Source organism: Tasmannia lanceolata, unplaced genomic scaffold (genome assembly GCF_043159265.1).
Source record: "Tasmannia lanceolata isolate RefF3 unplaced genomic scaffold, GAP_Taslan_0.1 ptg000006l, whole genome shotgun sequence".
Lineage (NCBI taxonomy): Eukaryota > Viridiplantae > Streptophyta > Magnoliopsida > Canellales > Winteraceae > Tasmannia > Tasmannia lanceolata.
The window spans coordinates 50398483-50416535 of record NW_027518683.1 but is presented as its reverse complement, the minus strand read 5'-3'; the positions used below and the strand labels follow the sequence as shown (position 1 = coordinate 50416535).

At 38.7% G+C, this 18053-nt stretch overlaps 1 protein-coding gene across 10 annotated transcripts; it reads left to right on the top strand.

Annotated features, from left to right (window-relative positions):
• Positions 1 to 3279: 3279 nt before the first annotated feature.
• On the top strand, positions 3280 to 15056 carry LOC143880487 (uncharacterized). Of its 10 annotated transcripts, none has more exons than XR_013251726.1 (8): positions 3280 to 3750; positions 6918 to 6995; positions 7145 to 7225; positions 10405 to 10559; positions 10662 to 11803; positions 14219 to 14344; positions 14448 to 14513; positions 14796 to 15056. XR_013251726.1 is itself a non-coding variant. In XM_077383535.1 (7 exons), the coding sequence occupies exons 1-6, from the start codon at positions 3313 to 3315 to the stop codon at positions 14326 to 14328; spliced, it is 2004 nt and encodes a 667-aa protein (XP_077239650.1). In that variant the 5' UTR covers positions 3280 to 3312; the 3' UTR covers positions 14329 to 14344; positions 14796 to 15056. The 10 variants fall into 10 exon arrangements, 6 of the variants coding, with proteins under 6 accessions (XP_077239650.1, XP_077239648.1, XP_077239647.1 ...); XR_013251725.1 differs by having other exon boundaries at positions 14219 to 14348; XR_013251724.1 differs by having other exon boundaries at positions 14219 to 14513.
• The last annotated feature ends 2997 nt before the right edge of the window (positions 15057 to 18053 follow it).

Genomic DNA, 18053 nt, shown 5'->3' with positions numbered 1-18053 from the left:
TTTTTAAGCTAAAAATCTTGGGTTGGGTCGGGTTCGGATTGGCAAAAAGGGTTCCTCGGGTCAGGTCGGGTTGACCAAATGGTTGCTCGGGTCAGGTTCGGATTGGCCTCAACCCGACCCAACCCGAGCCGAGTTGCACCCCTAGTGATGAGGCCAAAATCCGGATCCATGATCGTGCAGCTGATAGAAAACCTCTGTTTCATACCTACAATCACAGATAAAGGGGGTTAGGGGGTCCGGACTTGGTCCCGGACAACCACTTCGACACCCAAGTCTAATTTCGACTTCAACCAAATAAATGAACCAGCAAGATAATGGGGTAGGTAACTAGATTACCGGACTCAACTACGAGTTCTTTATGGGGTGTGAGTGATCCAAAGATGGGTAAGGTCGGGGGGAAGGAGAGTAATGACGTCTGGCACCTCTTACTCTTTCTTTCTATGAAAACGAGGTTGTGGGAGAGCAATACAAGTGTCGTGCTGCTAGGCTAAGCGGTACGTGCGACTGACGGACTTTGGTCGAGCTATTCAGCTGTTGATCGGTACTATACAGACGAGTCATCTAGTGCTCTCACTGTCTAAAGGAGGGCGTACCTGTCCCAATTTCGGATGCTAGCAGCGCCTCTGACTCTTTTACTGGAAATCCTAGCTTTAACGAGCAATTAAGGCCCTTCTTTAATGGTGAAGAATGTACCTTCGGTTTTTTTTTCTTCTGGTTTTTTGAGATGGGGATCCCTTTGTTGATTCCAGTCCCTTGCTCGTTGTGTGTTTTTCCGCATATATGCTTGTCTCATGCAATCTCTTTTGTCGTGTGCCATGTGGACTTTCCTCATCATTTGAGGAAAAAGGCTTCAATTTCTTGGATTGCGTAGAATGTTCGTCGTCATAGAAAGTTAATAATGTACGCCGCTTGCTTATTCTCTTGTAGATAATGGATAAAAACCTAAATTCAAAAACAATGAAAGACCTCTTTAGGGTTTTATAGAACTACAAAAAACCATAAGAAAAAGAACAATGAGAACCGCGATTGAAAAACAAATACCTGAATAGGATTAGGATCGTTTTCTCTGCGCTGAGAAAAAGGGATCGTGACTTATGACTATTCTTGGTCTTGTTATATCAATTAATACTTCGTTTGAGATCATAAAGGGTTTTCAGACCGCGATTTGAGTCGATCTAAAGCAAGAAATCGCTGGTTTTGGGTTGAAGAGGAAGAGGGAAAAAGAAAATAACAAGATGGACGAAAACGCAGAGAGATACTGTATTTTTATTATTTTAGAATTTGCTAGTGTACTGTTCAAAAACAAATTTTGCTAGTATCCTTCGCACGAATAAGATTTTGCGAGTGAGTTTTAATATGACACAAGCCGTGCACACTCGTTTAACTGTAGTAGGGTAGGGATAGTGTCCTAATTAACTGTTCGAATGCAGGTAAGTTACCTTGTAGATTAGTGGTATAAGTAGTCAATGGGGAGGAAACAAACAATTGATTTACCTAGGATTTACCTTGTAGAATAGCATAGTAGTGTTTGGTTGTCAATCTCGAAAAGCAATGGGAGAGGGTGTCATTACCAATATAGAAGGAAGAGAGAGAATGAGAAAAAGCAATAATTTCAAAGCCAAAATCCTCCTTTTTGAGAAATTTGGCTTCAAAATTATAAGGAGAGGACATTGATGCCATGTCAACAGACATGCGGTTTATAAATTGTAAAACTCGTCTGGCAGTCTCCAGAGATTTCGATGCCAAATTGGCAACCAAACACCATAAAGTTACAAGAAAGTTCATTGTTTTGCTTGGAAAATACTTGAGTATGCGAGGCATGCGACAACCAAACAATCGAGTCAGAAGGGTTGTTCTCTGTGGGGGTAAAAATATCCTTGGATAAGCTATTCTTAGGGGGGCGTTTGGATCTGTATCTTACTTCTCCACAGGGTAAATTTCTTAGGTAACTATTCCTTCTGAAAGTGAATTACGAAAAAATCATTAAAATTTGCACTTAGTTCTCTCTATTCAGTGAGGGCTCCAAATCTTACTATTTTGAGTGCGGAATCCCAAATTTTCAGCCGTGTTTGTCTTCATAGATACATCATCCCAGACAGTTCGAAAATGAATGGAATTAGGGGCGAGGGTAATTGACACTCAGGTGGAGTTGGAGGTGGGCAAAATGCTAACCCAAGCCAAGAGGTGGTATTCTTAGTCCACTCTTGTCGAAATGGAATTATTATCAGATTTTTTATGAATTTTTTTTTCTCACTCTATTTGAGGGAGAATCAGAATAGGAATCATAACATAATGTCAATTCCGTTTCCTGATTCCGGCAATGCACAGGCAGACATAGATATGTAAGTGTAGAAACCTCCATGTATCGGAGGGTTAGGATCATCATATAGAGAATACTTTAGAGGCATGGCCTATCTATGTTGGGATGATATAAATGAACGGTTCGATCAACCCAACCCTAACCTCAACCCGAGATAGCATTCCTCAACCCTAACCCAACCCAATCCGAGCTTTAGGTTAAGGATGGTCAACCCTAACCCAACCTGCCTCTAAATCTCTCAATCCTAATATAACCCACTAACCCAAAAATCAGGTCAAGTTGGGTTCATGTTCACCTAGAACCAAAACAGAAAAATACAAGAGAAAATATAACCCAAAGAAAATCATGATAAAATTAGAGGACGGAGGTCAATTTCCATTCGGATCGGGCTGCCTCGATTAGGCAACCCTAATCCAACCCGAAATTGGCCAACCCAACCAGAGGAAATGCCAACCCAATCTGAGCCAAAATCGGGTTGAACCGGGTTTGGGTTGAGCCCGACCCAAGTTGCACCCCTACTCCCCTCCAGGTAATTGACCCACATCCATGGTTTTAAAGTTCGACTGAAATCCGAAATTTCGGGTTTCGGTCGGGAATTTCGGGTTTCGGTCGGGACTGACACTGAAATGTCACATACCCAAAATGGTATTTTATTTTGTCCGAAATTCCAAAATTTCACCAAAAACCTGTTTTTTTTTAATTAATTTAATATTTTACCGATATTTTGACCGAAATTTCTGAAATTTCGGCCGTACCGATTAGAATAATGTTTTTATTGTTTCCCGGATTTCGGTCTAAATTTCGATTTCGGTGGGTCCGAAACCGAAAGTTAAAGCCATGCCCACATCACGTGACACTCACGTGAAAACGGAAAGAGAGGTCCTGTCCACTTCCCCAGCCCAAAAAACCCCTTTCAAAACCCCTCCACAGGCCCAAAAACCCCTTTCAAACCCCCCCCCCCCCCCCCTCTCTCTCTCTCTCTCTCTCTCATCATGGTCTTTTTCGACCTCAACATCCCCTTCCTACAAGAAGCAAATCACCCCCATGGATCTTCCAAGGACACCCCCAAAAACACCAGACTGAAACTGGTAGTCAAGGCCATGGAATTAGGTTATTCCGGAATCGCATACAACCGTTCGATCAAAGGCGTAATGTCCGATTCCGATCGATGCACCATCTCTCTCTTCCCTCTCTCTTCTCTCATCAAACTCGCTCCCACTCTCTCCTCCACCGTTCGATTCCACAGAGACCTTCTTGGGGTCCCACCCAATTCCCCTTTCCGTCAATACACTCGCCTCACCGTAGCCGTTGATTCATCCGTCCACGCTTCCGCCCTAAATTCAGGCAATCCCATTCTCAAAACTTACGATTTGGTCGCCGTCCGACCCTTAAATCAGATTGCATTTGATCAGGCCTGCAAGGTTTCCGAGGTATGATTTTGTTTCTGGCTACTGAATTGGCACTACCAGTTTTGATAATTGCACAAATTCATCTTGTCTTTTATTATTTAAAAAGTTGTCAATGGTTATTACAGTTCCCAAAAAGCTCTCAGAAGCCGATTAGAAAATAAAAGACAAGCGGAGTTTGTGCAATTATCAAAATATGGTAGTGCCAGTATCAGTAGCCTTGTTTTTTTTTTTTTTTTTCCGAAAAGTGATATTTATATTGTTGGAAATTTATGGAGATAGAAATAAGGAATTGTGTATAAAGAAATAATCAGTTACCCCATTTGTGATTCATTATGATTCATAAATTTTAGAATTTGTGCACTGTGGAATGTGCTTTTTTGTATGATTTTGTTTAGGTTTGGTGCATAGGGTTCTTAATTTTGTAGGTTCTTCATTGTTTTTGCATTAGCATGGGTACTGAATCATCCCAATTGTGTAGTATCTGATTTGGAATTGGCGAAACAGAAGAAGTTGATTAGTAGCTATAGTGAGCAGTGGAGGTATTGAGCAGAATGTTGGACAAAGGAAGGTCCCGGAGGCTGACAGAGGGATTTAGAATGGGATCCCAAAACCTAGAGGTCTATGATCTTCATTTTGCAGATGATACTTTGGTTTTTAGCTCACCGAAAATGGATAAGGTTCTTAATTTGAAGGTTATCCTGAGATGCTATGAGGTAGTAACTAGTCCGTGATTGAACTTTAGCAAGTCAAGAATCTCGGGTATCCATGTGGGCTCAGAAAAGTTGGATGGACTAGCCGGCTTGTTGGGATTCAAGGTGATAATTCCCAACTTCTTACATAGGTTTACCTTTAGGAGATGGAAGGACAAGGAGGAGGGAGTGAGACCTAATAGTCGAAAGGGTGGAAAAGAGGCTTGCTACATAGAAGCGAAACTTGGTTTCTCTAGGAGGGAGGATAACTCTCATCAAGGCAATTTTGGCAAACATTCCAATTTATTGCTTATCTGTATTCAAATGGCCCTTGAGTGTGATGAACACATAGAACAAATACAGAAGAGGTTCCTTTGGGGGATCAGACAAGAAGTGAAATTTGCATTTAGTAAGTTGGAACTTGAGAGGAGGTATGTAAACCATATCAAGTGCGTGGGCCTGGAATCAAAAAGCTAAAAGCAGTTAATAGTCCTCTCTTGGGAAAATGACTATGACGATTTGTAGAAGAGATGCATCACCTTTGGGCTCAGGTCATTTAAGCGTAAGTATGGATCCCTCCCAGGACATTGGACATCAGATGATAAATTCAGACACGGGGGATTGACGGTGTGGTGTGATATCTCGAGGTAGAAAGATAAATTTAATGAAGGGATCAGATATAAGCTCTATTCAGGAGAGAGAATCCGGTTCTGGCACGGCATGACAAGTGGTGTGGTGAGGTACCATTGAAGATAGTATTCCCTGGTCTATTTTCTGTAGTGGCGAATAGGGAAGCTTGGGTGAATGAGTGCTTTGAATGGGGGAGAGCATAGTCTTCTGGAAAGTTGAGTTTAGGAGAAACTTCTTTGACATGGAGTTAGATTGAGTTGCAAACCTCATTTAGTTGCTGGAATCTCAGTATATTAGAAGGTCAGGCGAGGATAAGAGGGTTTGGATTTGGAGCTTTACCAGGGTATTATGCCTCAAATCATTCTATCGACAAATTGCCTTTGGTCCTACAGCCTCACCCTAGCCCAAGTGCGGGATATTCCAGCCCCGCCTCGGGTGAACGCTCTTGAATTGGCAACCTTCTTTCATACGGCTAGTAGGATCAATTTTTATAAGGTCTTCTGATCTTCTTTTCTGACTTTACGTATGGTAGGTCCCGTCCGTTTGTTGAAGTGAGACAAGTCTTCCACTCTTACTCACTGAGGCAAGGTGGGAACACTTTGTGGGCTTTCTCCGTCTCAATTGGCATTGTGGACTCCAATGAAGCAGAGGTGAGGGCAGTGCTTCAGGGATTAAGATTGATCAATCCTAATCTCATGGATCAAGTAGTAGTTGAAGGGGATTCCCTTAATGTCATAAAATGGCTCAAGGGGAGTCACCCTTTTCCTTGGAGATTCGCCCTTGGTTCGACCAAATTCAAGACCGAGTTGAAGGTTTAATTCAAGACCGAGTTGATTCAACGATTTTGAAAATACTATATGAGGCCCATGTATGATGGAAACCCTAGACGAGGGGGGTGAATTGGGTTTTAGAAAATTTTGCCCTTTTTAAGAATTAATGCCAAATTTAAAACCAAATAACAATTCCCAATTCAAACAAGAGAGATAAAAATCAAGATGCACAAGTAAAGATAAAGAGCAAGTGAGAGAAAAGAGTGCACCAAGGAATTTTATAGTGGTTCAGTCCAGACGTGGACCTACATCCACTCCATTTGATGGCTTTAACGGTACCGTTACAATCCGATCTTCATAACTTTGGTGAAGATCCCACCACGGAGATAGCTTTGCGTCTCCGAACACTCGCCAAATACAAAGTAAAAGAAAATGAAAAATACAATGGCCTCTCACTAGGCAAATTGCTCACTAAGCCCACTACAAGATTTCACTCAAAAGGATTCTCTAAGTACTCCTTCTTTAAGTTAATTAGATAGGGGCCATCATGGATGACCCTAATGGCTCAACTTTTACTTATAAGTGATATTATTTAAAGGCATCAATTCGTGGGGTTGGGGATTAAACCCACATGAAATTTTCTTCTTTCTCTTCTATCTCTTCCTTCTTCCTTGACTTCTTCTATTTCTCTTACATGTAGAAGATGATGATGGCTTCTTCACTTTGACCTGTATGTTGCTAACAAAAGAGAACAAAAGAAATGTATCTAATGACACATTGATATTCAAATTCATACCCTTCTTATTACCAAGGTTTCTCTATCTGGAATCAAGTTCAAATTGTAGTTACGGCTTTTTCATGATTTCTTTTGAAGGATGTTCCTTGCCCTTGCTCCTAATAAATTCATTTGCTATTCACATTGAGTTTGCAACAAGACAAAGTTCAATTGTTTTTTACTTTTTGAAAATGAAAAATATAGAAAATTCAATTGTTTTTATTTTGTTTTATTTTTAAGAAAATTGCAACACGGTAGATATATTTTGAAGCATAAGGCTTCTTTGGTAACTTTTTCTCAGCTAGAAATATTTTCCTTGTGCAGGTAGACTTAATTTCAATAGATTTCTCCCAGAAATTGCCTTTTCGTCTAAAGCTTCCCATGGTCAAAGCTGCGATTGAGGTTTCTTTGACATCTATGCATATCCTTTTCTATATTTCTCAAGGCTTACAATATATCTGAAGTTTTGCTCAAATGTGGATATTACAAACTTGCAAGTTAGGATAGATTCCGAGTGTTCTCATTTGCACTTCAACATTACTTGTGTGCAGAGAGGGATATATTTTGAGATCACATACTCTCATCTACTTTCTGATGTTCACGCAAGGAGGCAAATGCTTCCAGGTGCCAAGGTGAGAACTCTTTTATCATAAGTACTAGAATTGTATCACCCACCAAAAGAAGATAATATAATCGCGACCTAGATGAGGTTTGTAAGTTGCAACAAGTTCTATTGTGTTTTATAAAAGTGATATATCTTTTTTTTTGAAATGGTGAAAAATAACATAAAAAGAACAGGGGGGGACCGAGATGGACCACACCCGAGAATACAGGAAACAAGAAAAAGAAAGAAAAATTACAAAATAATACTCACGGAGGGAGAAAATCAAACCATTCCAATTCCGAACGACTAACTCCACCCCTAGCCAAACCATCCGCCTCTCCATTAGCGGACCTCCGCACATGATTAAACACAATACTCGAACCCGAGATTAAATCCTCTATTTCATCAAAAATAGAATAGAATCTCCATGGAGGCAACACCGCCCTACTTAACCACCGAATCACATTGAGTGAATCACCCTCCACAATAGTTTTGTGGAGGGTGATTCACAAAACTATTGTGGAGATTCATAAAAGTGATATATCTAATGATAGTTTTTGAAAGACATACATTTTACCATCACATAGGAACTTCTATTATGATCTTCTTTATTCTCTTAAAAGAAGGTGAATCCCTTAGTCTTTTTTGTTAAAAAAAATATTAGATATCCATATTAGTATAGCAACATGAGGATTGGTCTATTTAATGTGAAGATTATCTTCTGAACCTAATTCATTTGTCTATTTAATGTGAGATTATCTTCTGAACATAATTCAATACTTATTTCTCTACATGTAAAACAAAAAATCCGCCAATTACTGAAAACATCATTGATGAAGTTTGGACTATTCTTACACTGTTACTGCATATGCATTCTCAGCATACTTACTAGGAAACCCCCGTCCCTTTGTAAATACCTAATATATACTTGTATACGTAACTACTATTGCAATTGTTGTAAAATGAAACGATTTTGGCATCTGTTTCTTGCATCATTACGTATTCTGGAAACTATGCTTCACAAGTGTGAAGGCATGTGACATGGATCAAACCCCTAATATTTTAGCATTGGAGGGTAACCAAATTGATGCAAGTAGCATCAACAGTGGAAAACTTGCTATAAAATTGAACCATCACACAACCAAAACAGGTCTTCCATATTCGACTAACATGATCCTTAGGAACTGGCAAGTGGCTCTGAAAGGAAAACATCATCCAATGCTACTCCGCAATGGGAACTGCCACTGGAGGGGTGGTTTAAGTTGAACTTTGATGGGCGTTCTTTTGGGAATCCTGGTAGGGAGGGATTTGGGGGTGTTGTTCGTAATGTGGAGGGTGGAATTGTAATGACCTATGCGGGTCTGGCTGGTATCTGTGACACGAATGAAGCTGTGGCGAAGGACCTATTATTCGGGCTAAAATGGTTCCAATTAAACAATCTCGGGCTTCTTATCGTCGAAGGGGATTCGTCAAACGCAATCGCATGGACTGCGAATCGTTCCTCCGGACCGTGGCGCTTTCACGACACTATCGATGCTATCCGGGACCTGGTTTCTCTAATTCATCCTCAGATATGCCATAGGTGCAGATCTGCGAATTCTATGGCCAATGGTTTGGCCAAGGAGGTTGTGGATTTGCCTCTTCCTCGGGTTATCACGTCGGATCTAGTCGATCAGGCTAATACCTGAATCTGGAATTTTCTCTTTTTTTTAGTGATTGTGATCGATGTAAGTGGCTGTGCCCTGTTTATGGAACCCTGCTTTTTCTAGGATGACTCCTTGTCCCCCTCTGTAATCTCGTTGGTTCATTAATAAATCTGTCACCTTTAAAAAAGAAAGAAAGATTGAACCATCACACAACCAACTGATAGATCTTCACAAACACATGATCAAAGTAGGTTAAAACATAAAATCCAAAAGGAAAAATTCATAATTATTCATTAACCGCATACCCCATTTTGTTTCCTGATGCACCTTTGTTTTCTTTATATCCTTGTGTCAAATCTCATCACTGCCAAACTTGATCCACGTTCTCTAAATGTGATTTCTTATGATATTCTCGTATCCAAAAGGGTTGTAGATGCTAATGCTATAGTCCTCTCCTAAGATATCAGTTTGTGCGTCATGATATTTCTTTCTTGGAGCATATACTATAACTTGATCCACGTTCTCTAAATGTGTTTTCTTAAGATATTCTCATATCCAAAAGGGTTGTAGATGGTATATTCCTCTCCTTAGATATCAGTTTGTGCGGCATGATATTACTTTCTTGGGGCACACATCATATTTTTCGTCTTCGAGCCAGTCAACTCATGTTGTGGAACCTATGTCTACCCCCTTCTAGTTCCAGTTACACTTGTGCAAGGTTATAATAATACTGGTTCTCAAGAAACTAGCTAGGCACCTTCTTTAGAAGAATAATATGGCATTATTGGTCAACCACTTTAGTGTTTAAGTGTTTTTTTTATGTTATATATGCATGGGGCTCATCATTAGTGAATGTACTAATGACATACTTGTAATTAGTTAGAATTCACTAATATACACACAAATATATATATATATATATATATATATATATATATATATATATATATATATATATATATATATATATAGAGAGAGAGAGAGAGAGAGAGAGAGAGAGAGAGAGAGAGAGAGAGAGAGAGAAGGGTTGCTGCTAACGTTAGCAGCTAAGCGTAGCTGCTAACGTTAGCATGTAACATTTACCTTTTTTCCTTTTCTTTTCTAGGACTATCTCAGCGCCTTTTCTAAAAAAATTCTGGCTAGTTCTCAAAAAAGAAAAAGAAAAAAAAATCAAATGAAAAATTTGTATGGAATTGTGGAAGCGAAGCACCTCAAGACCTTTTCTTTATTTCCTGATTGTTTTTTATACTTTTATTCCAGTCTGTCATGTACCTGGTGAAATGTTTACAGTTACTGATTTTCTCCCAAATTTTAAATAACATTGCTGAAGATTCGCACAGGGTTCTCAAATCTGCATTTCTGTATATGTAATATATGGAAGTTTATCTCAACTTGGATGAATTTAAATTCAGATTGCTTGCCTTATGTCTCACAGAAATACTTTTGTCTTTTTTACTTGAGCTATTTGTTTCTTTATACACATATTCATATCTGATATGCTAGTCATTTCAATCAACAACTGGCTTCGTAAGCTAAGGAGCATACTTGCTTGAATTTCCAGTTACTGGTGGATTGGACACGGGGGAAAAACCTCATTTTCTCAAGTGCTGCCCCTACTGCAAATGAACTTAGAGGGCCATATGATGCTGCAAATTTGTCATCTTTGTTTGGGCTGTCTACGGAGCGAGCTAAAGCCGCCATTTCCAGGAACTGCAGGTCTAGCAGCTTGCAGAACACTTATATTACTTTTAAGATAACGAGGTGGTGATAAATCCATGTACATTATGATTCGTAATATTTTGTTTCAATGTCATGCAGATCTCTAATAGCTAATGCTCTAAGGAAAAAGCAGTTTTACAAGGAGGCCATTAGGGTTGAAAGAATTTCAAATGACAAACTATTGGATTCTAAGGGGGCTTGGTTTGGCGATTGGCATAGCTGGGATCCCATCTCTAGTGGTGAAGGTGATCTGACATTGGATGATATTGCAAGTTCTTTCTTTGCTGCTGGTAAATTACCCAAAAATTCGAATAAGGTTGAGGTAGACGAAACGCCATTAAATGATCGGAACTTTAGTAGTGGACCCAATATTCTGTCAATGGATACGACACCATTTTTCTTTGCTCCCCATAGACTTGTGATTCCTACTGCCACCAGTGAAACCCCCAAACAGTCCAATGGTCTCAGTGGATTTCCGGTTGCAGATGGGATGTCATTAGCTGGTACTCCGTTAGAAGATCGAACGGGATGTGAACCTGATCTGGTTTCACCAAATGATGCTAAAACATTTTTCTCTGATGCCAATGAGCTTGAGCCTAGAGTTTCCTGCATTGAAGTCCCTACTGATTCAAATGGACTTGATGGGACTCCTGGGATGCCGTTGGATGATACACCAATCGAGCATCCCTCCTCTGTCGGTGAAGGTCACCTGGTTTTACTGGATGATACACTGACTCTCTCGGACTCTGTTAGGATGTCATTGCCTGGTCAACCATCAAATAATTGTTTCTCTAGCAGTGAAGGAAATCTGGTGTCATTGGACGAGACTGTGACACTTCTCTCTGTTGCCAAAGTACTTGGTCTTTCTGAAGCTTGCAATGATGATACTACGGGGCCAAATGGGCTTGATGTAGGTTTGGATGCATGTGATTTGCCAATGGAGGAAATTTTGGCAGAGAAAGAAGAACATGAACAAAGAGATGTAGCTTTGGCTGCTTGTGACGTGCCTTTGGAGGAAGACTTTGCAAAAAAAGAATTGTTGGCTCACAGAGATGTTGAGGTTCCATTTGCGGATGATACACCAATGAAGGCCTTTGGTCAAATCAAGGAGCAGGATCAAGATGAAATTTTTGTCGCAAATGATGTGCCACAAGAGGAGGCTTTGGTTGAAATGAAAGAGCCCAAGCAAGGAGAAGGTTGTGTTGCAACTAGTGGTCCTATCCTGCATAGGGCTAAGCCAGGTACGAAGTTAATTAGGAATAGTTAGAACTTAATTTTCTAGTCTTAAGTGGGGCTTCTTTAAAAGTTGGTTTTATCTGGCTTTTCAATTTCTGAAATCTTGACCTTTTATTTTGAGATCAATAAGGTGCGTGGAATAGCACTGACCTGGTTCCTTTCTTTATGTTTTGAGAAAGGCTGTTTGTTTCCTGAAACTTAATCTACCAATCACTGTAAGCAAGAAAAAGAACAAATCATAAAGATCTTTTAGATTTGCTTTAGTAAAATCATGTTGTACTTTTACCATTCAAAAAAAATAAATCATGTTGTACTTTTATCTGTTTTCTATTGCGAGATGATGTTTTCTTGACGTATTAAAAAAAAGGGAAAAACAGTGTTGATATTGAATGCTCTTATCTCAGCTTGTGGCGCCCATGGGTTTCCTCATTTAGATTTGCTTTGAATGCTTTTATAGTTGACCTTTAAGATTCAATAGAAAGCTGGTATAAAATTTATTTGTTGGTTTTGCGTACAGCATCTATTCTCATACCTTCTATTGTTTACCTCAATCTGTTCAAGGAATCTATGATTTCATTTGGAAGGCATCTTTTGCATGTTCTTACACAATATTATTGTTGAATGTTTCCAATGCTTCCAGCTCATCTTTTTCTTAAAGTTGGTTCGGTCTTGACACCTTTTGACTATAGAAGGTTGAATCAGAGTAAAGTAAGCAATCGGGGCATGTTTTTAATGTATAATGCAATAGACTAAGGCTTTCAGGAACACGATTTTGGGTGCTCTCAAGCAGTGAGTCTGCATACAAGTAAGGTGCAGGCAACCTGAACCAACCCATAGAAGGATTCGACTATGGATGGACCATTGCTCAAAATTTGCACCTATCAGATGATACCACCATTTCATCAGTGGCTTGCAATTCAACATGTAAACATCTATTGGTCGGACGATTATGAATTATGATCATTTGATGAGTTCAATTTTTTGGCTATGGAAAGTGTGGTAGGCCCCACAATTTGGATTTGAATTTTAAACCAATACATCTACATATGCCACATGCATAGTAGGCTGCACAGCAGCACCTTTAGTGTGCACCCATGACAATATGTGACCGAGTCTTATATCTTGTCCCCAATAGTCCCCAATGCATACACCCATGACAATATGTGACCGACTCTTATATCATGTCCCCAATACATACATCCACAGCAGCACCTTTAGTGTGCACCCATGACAATATGCGAGTGAGTCTTATACAATAGCACCTCTAAAAACAGATCCTTTTAGAAGAGATATCCTGTAGAATCCAATGCAATTGCTTCCACTGTATTACTTCTGATATAGAAAACTGACAGCCTCTCAAATTTCATAATTGATGCTAAATTACGAAAAATTATTATTTTCAAGAGGGAAATCTCCGAGTCAATATTTTAATGCAAAACTAGAAAAAATGATAAGTTTCTGTCCCGAATTTTCAACATCATCCAAAGTAGGCATAAGTGTTTTTTTTTTCCTCATTAGCCTTTTTTTCCTTGCTTTACCTCACGTCCTGGACTTGGCCTTTCAGAGGTACCTCATGGTGGCTCAGCTACGAGCTACCATCCTAGATGTCATCTACAATCTATAGGACACCAAGAAGCAACGCCAATTTGTTGTTGGTGGTCAAATCTGTCTCTGATGGATCTCCCTCTTCTGCATTACCTTCCTCAATAGTGGTCCACCAAAGTTGCCAGCTACATCAGCTCTCATCAGCCATCTTTCTCAACAACAGGTTTATATCTCTGTTATCGCTAAGAAAAAAATTACGGTTTGATCAATGGGCATCATGTCCTCTACCCTCTCCGGCTTAGCCTTGTGTGTTTTCTTAAGGACGAATCAGACCCAAATGTCTTCTTTATACTTTTCATTTCATATCATGTTTCTGTATGCATTGTTTTTTTTCCTAATGATATTTTAATTTAGGCATGTGGATTGTCATAGGGCATCAAAACTTCTATTCTGATAACCTCTCAAAACTGATACAAAATGGGGTCCAACAATGATGCTATTAGTTTTTGAAAGTTATGATTGTATATATGATGCGCCAGGCAAAACTTTGAGAAAAATCAGAAGTAGGTGAAAATTTAATTAATTTAGTTCATAATATATGGCATTTCATTATCTAATACCAAATTTCTTTGAAGTCATTCCATCTTCAATCACACATAATACTCAGTACCCATTAATGTAATACTGTAAATATTTTATGGCACATTATATGATCTTCTTCTTCTATCTTAAATGATGACACATGCCTATTTTTTCTCTCACCCATGGACATCTTTAGCTTGAAAAATACGTATTGCCTGTGAATGAATTAAAAGTCGTTCTCTGCCATGCTTTTAGTGCTTGCTTACATTCTTCTTTGGTTCCCTGCTCTGCAGGGAAAGCCGCACATAAGCGAAGGTTGCCTCATCAGGCTTTTCCATTTCCATTTAAGGGTTTGTTCAACCCCGTACTCCTCAATAAGAAACCACGGCGATCAAAAAGATAAGTTGAAAGACCATCGTGTAGGTATTAAGTCCTATTTATTTTGATCGGCAGAAATTATATTACTAATTGAGAGAGGATTTCCTTAGTCAACTTGTTTTACTTGTAATCTACCTCTTTCAGACAAAGCTGTGGTCTACCATAGCTTGAAGAATTTTGCAGAGAATATGGTTTGTTCTTCAACAGAATGTAATTATTTTCCATCAGCCTTAACCTCAGCTTGTTTTGATTGTAATCTACGTCAGACAAAGCATTGATCTACCAGAGCTTGCTTGAATAATTTTTCCTAGTATGGTTTGTTCTTCCAACACAGTGTAATTAATTTCCATCAGCCTTAAACCAAGATTACCTGTCAAATGCATAAACAAATAATTAACCTTATGTAGACTGTGGAACAAGCTGAAATCTAAATCCTTGCTCTATCATCTTTCAAGTATGACATTCTCACTTGTTTTTTTTTTGTCTCATTAGAACTGAAGATAAATATTCAGGGAATGACAGCGCCACAGTTCTCCCAAAGTGAAAGTTTGACATGGTGAATAGTATAGCCGTCAAATCAAGATCGGATGGTAATGGAAAATGGGCCCCATTTGTTTTGAAATTTCAAGTGGTTGTTATCAATTTGCTCCTGCTGTTTCACACTAGATTATTTCCTTTATTTGTGTATTTAAGGCTGATATTCCCCACTCCCTTGTTTCAATAATGACACTCACAGTAATCTCGTTTAGCTCTTTGAATTACCCAAATTCTAACTACAGTCAATCAAGAAAGTGTGAAACGAAGAGAGTGCCAGTATCAAGACAAGGGAATGCAGATATCATTTCCTTTTCCTTTTCCTTTTATCAGCTTAAACCCAAATGGGCTTCTGAGGTCTTTTTCCATAGATCACTGTAACTCATTTTTGTAGGAGTTCTGCTGATGCATCTCTATTTTCTCTTTAAAGGTTTGTCAGCCGTTGATCGGACAACTTGGACTGTCCGATTGGTATCTGATGAATGGTTCAGATCACATTACAATTTTATGGGCCCCATTTTTCATTACATCATCAGTTCATCACAAAACAAAACAAAAAGGAGTCATCACAGTTTGATTTGAATTTATCTAACAATCTTGAAATTTCGGATTGGATTTCAGTGATCAATCAGATTAATTAAACAAAATACACGGTACGGTATGCGTCATCGGAGATTTGAAATTATAAAGAATTACAACATTTTAATCTGAATTTCTCTGCAATTTTCAACCAATAAAAAGTTTTTTTTTCCCGATTCTCTAAATCAATTAGTGAAACACCGAAGTTAATTATAGGAGGGCGCTTAAAAAACGCTAAAAATCATTTACTTTGTCTTCTAAACATGTAATTGTTCCTGTTCATAGATCATGCGAATGTAGCTACACGTGTGGATGTGTGGCGGCACATTCGTGTAGAAGTTGGTAGGTTTGCATTGGCGCCGCAAATAAATAATTTTTTTTTAGAAATTTTCAATTTAATACAAGGTTCAAAGAGTTACTTTCACTCATGTGTTTTAATCATAACATCAAGCTCTCCCATAAACCAGAGGGTTAATAAAAAATCAGCTTCCAAAGTCATGATCTGTCTCAACACCTCATGTGGACTCTTTGAATTCTCTCCCCACTTGATTACCTTTTAATCTAAAGCTAAGCTCTTTAGAGTACCTAAAAATCCCCGTAACCACAAAAGGCTCTAATCATACAATTGAAAATTTCTTCTTTCTTTCGTAAAATAATCGCCTATTGTCGCCTCACAAACCTCTTTTCGGTCATAGAATTCTCTATTTATTAGTAAATGTTAAGCCATTTTCTAATCTCCTGTCACGCTAACACCTGAAATTTATAATAAAATAAAAATTGCAATTATCAACTTAATCATCACACTATAAGTGCTTGTGCTTGCCTACCTAATGAACCCCATATAAAATGTAATAAAAAAATCATGTATAATTAGGGATTTTCTAGCGTCCAACGCGGAATGCATTCCGTGGGGCGTCTGCTGAATCTGAGCCTATGTGGCTGCTCTCTCATTTAACAGACACTCTGCGAAATGCCTTCTGCGATGGACGCTCGCAATTCCCATATAATTAATATGAAATTCTGTTTAATTTGTGTAATTATCTGTTTTAATGGCTTTGAATGAAGTGGGGTACTCCATCACATGCCTCTAAGAGTATACACAGCTATTTCCCCACCTCTAGGGAGCTTCTAGGTCAGTGTTCAAGAGCCTAGCCTTTAAGTAAAGTCAGATTCTATATATGTTTTATACTAATCTCTGTTGTTTTATCTCTCATTAAATAATGAGTAAAATAGACTGTTCTATTATAAGGTTTCTTTGATTAATGACTAATATAAATGGAGCATCCCAAGGCCACTACTTTTGGAGGTTTTTTTCCACATACTAAAACAAGCTATACTTGTAGCTGCCTTGCCCTTTATCCTGCATGCGGAAAAGGGTCATGACATACACTAGTGGACGGCTGAGAGCTTTTTTAATTTAACACAAATTTTCTTGTCATCTCTAAGAGCACTAAATGCTTCTTACACTTGGAAGCTTCCTGTGGCTACCATTAATATTTGTGTGCATATACACGCAATATACACATATATATGTATAGTTGGGGCTCTAATAATTAATATCACTGGCAGCCGCATTTTATATAAGGTGGTAGAGTATTAATTATTAGATTACTGTTGTCCATCCTCTTACCCCGACCCACTTAGCGCTTCACCCAACTCTTTGTCCTGGCCTTGCCCGCATTTCTAGTCCTCTAGGTTTTATACCTATCTATCGGGGAAGGGAAAACCCAGAGAGACCTCCCACTGCCACTGCTAGCTGGGAGTCTAGTACTATTATCTTCCCTGCATTTGTTATTGGTGTCACTACTGCTACTACATCAGAGTCCATGGCGGTTATGACAACAGCAATAAATTCTACTGAAGAGATACTGCTGAAGCTAGACTGACGAACATTTCTTATGTACCTTATACTACTTACGATATGTACTTCGAACAATATTATTATTCACTTGTTTGCAAGGTTTTAAATTTTGGTTTCAGAGGTGATCTCGGTCCTATCCGGAACTGAAATTTTAGCCGAAATCCAGAAGTTTCGGGTGCTCGAAATGTCGTTTTTGAGGCTGAAATATCAGTACTTTCGGCTGAAATTTTGTAAAGGACTGAAATTTGGTACGTTTCGGGAATTTCGGTTTCGGAACGTTTCAGTGTTGACCGCGGATTTCGGTCGAAATTTAAAACCCTACCTGTATGTACTTTGAACAATGCTCTTTAAGGCCCTAATTGGATGACAAGAAAAGTCTTTCTGACAATGTTTTTCTCTTTCCACATTTTAGAGGGAAATGATATGATTATGGTTAACTTAGTGGGATATTATTATAAATTAAAGGTCTATCTAAGTGAAAATTGAATTGGGTTGGTTCAAGTTCATTGTTTTTCCTTTGTAAAAAAAAGTATACTTTTGGATATTTTTCCTTTCCATAAAAAGATCCAATCCGAATAGGGCCTAAGAAGGTGCTCTCTTATCTTATATCGCTAGTTTTTTCCATTAAGTATTAGAAATAAGAGAGTATAAATTATCAGCATAGGAACGATGCTGGCTCCTCAGCCGAGAAACAAGATATAAAAGATTATAAATTTACGGAGGAGCACTAATTATTAGTCTCAAATGTACATGAGAAATTATATTAGAAGCTCTCA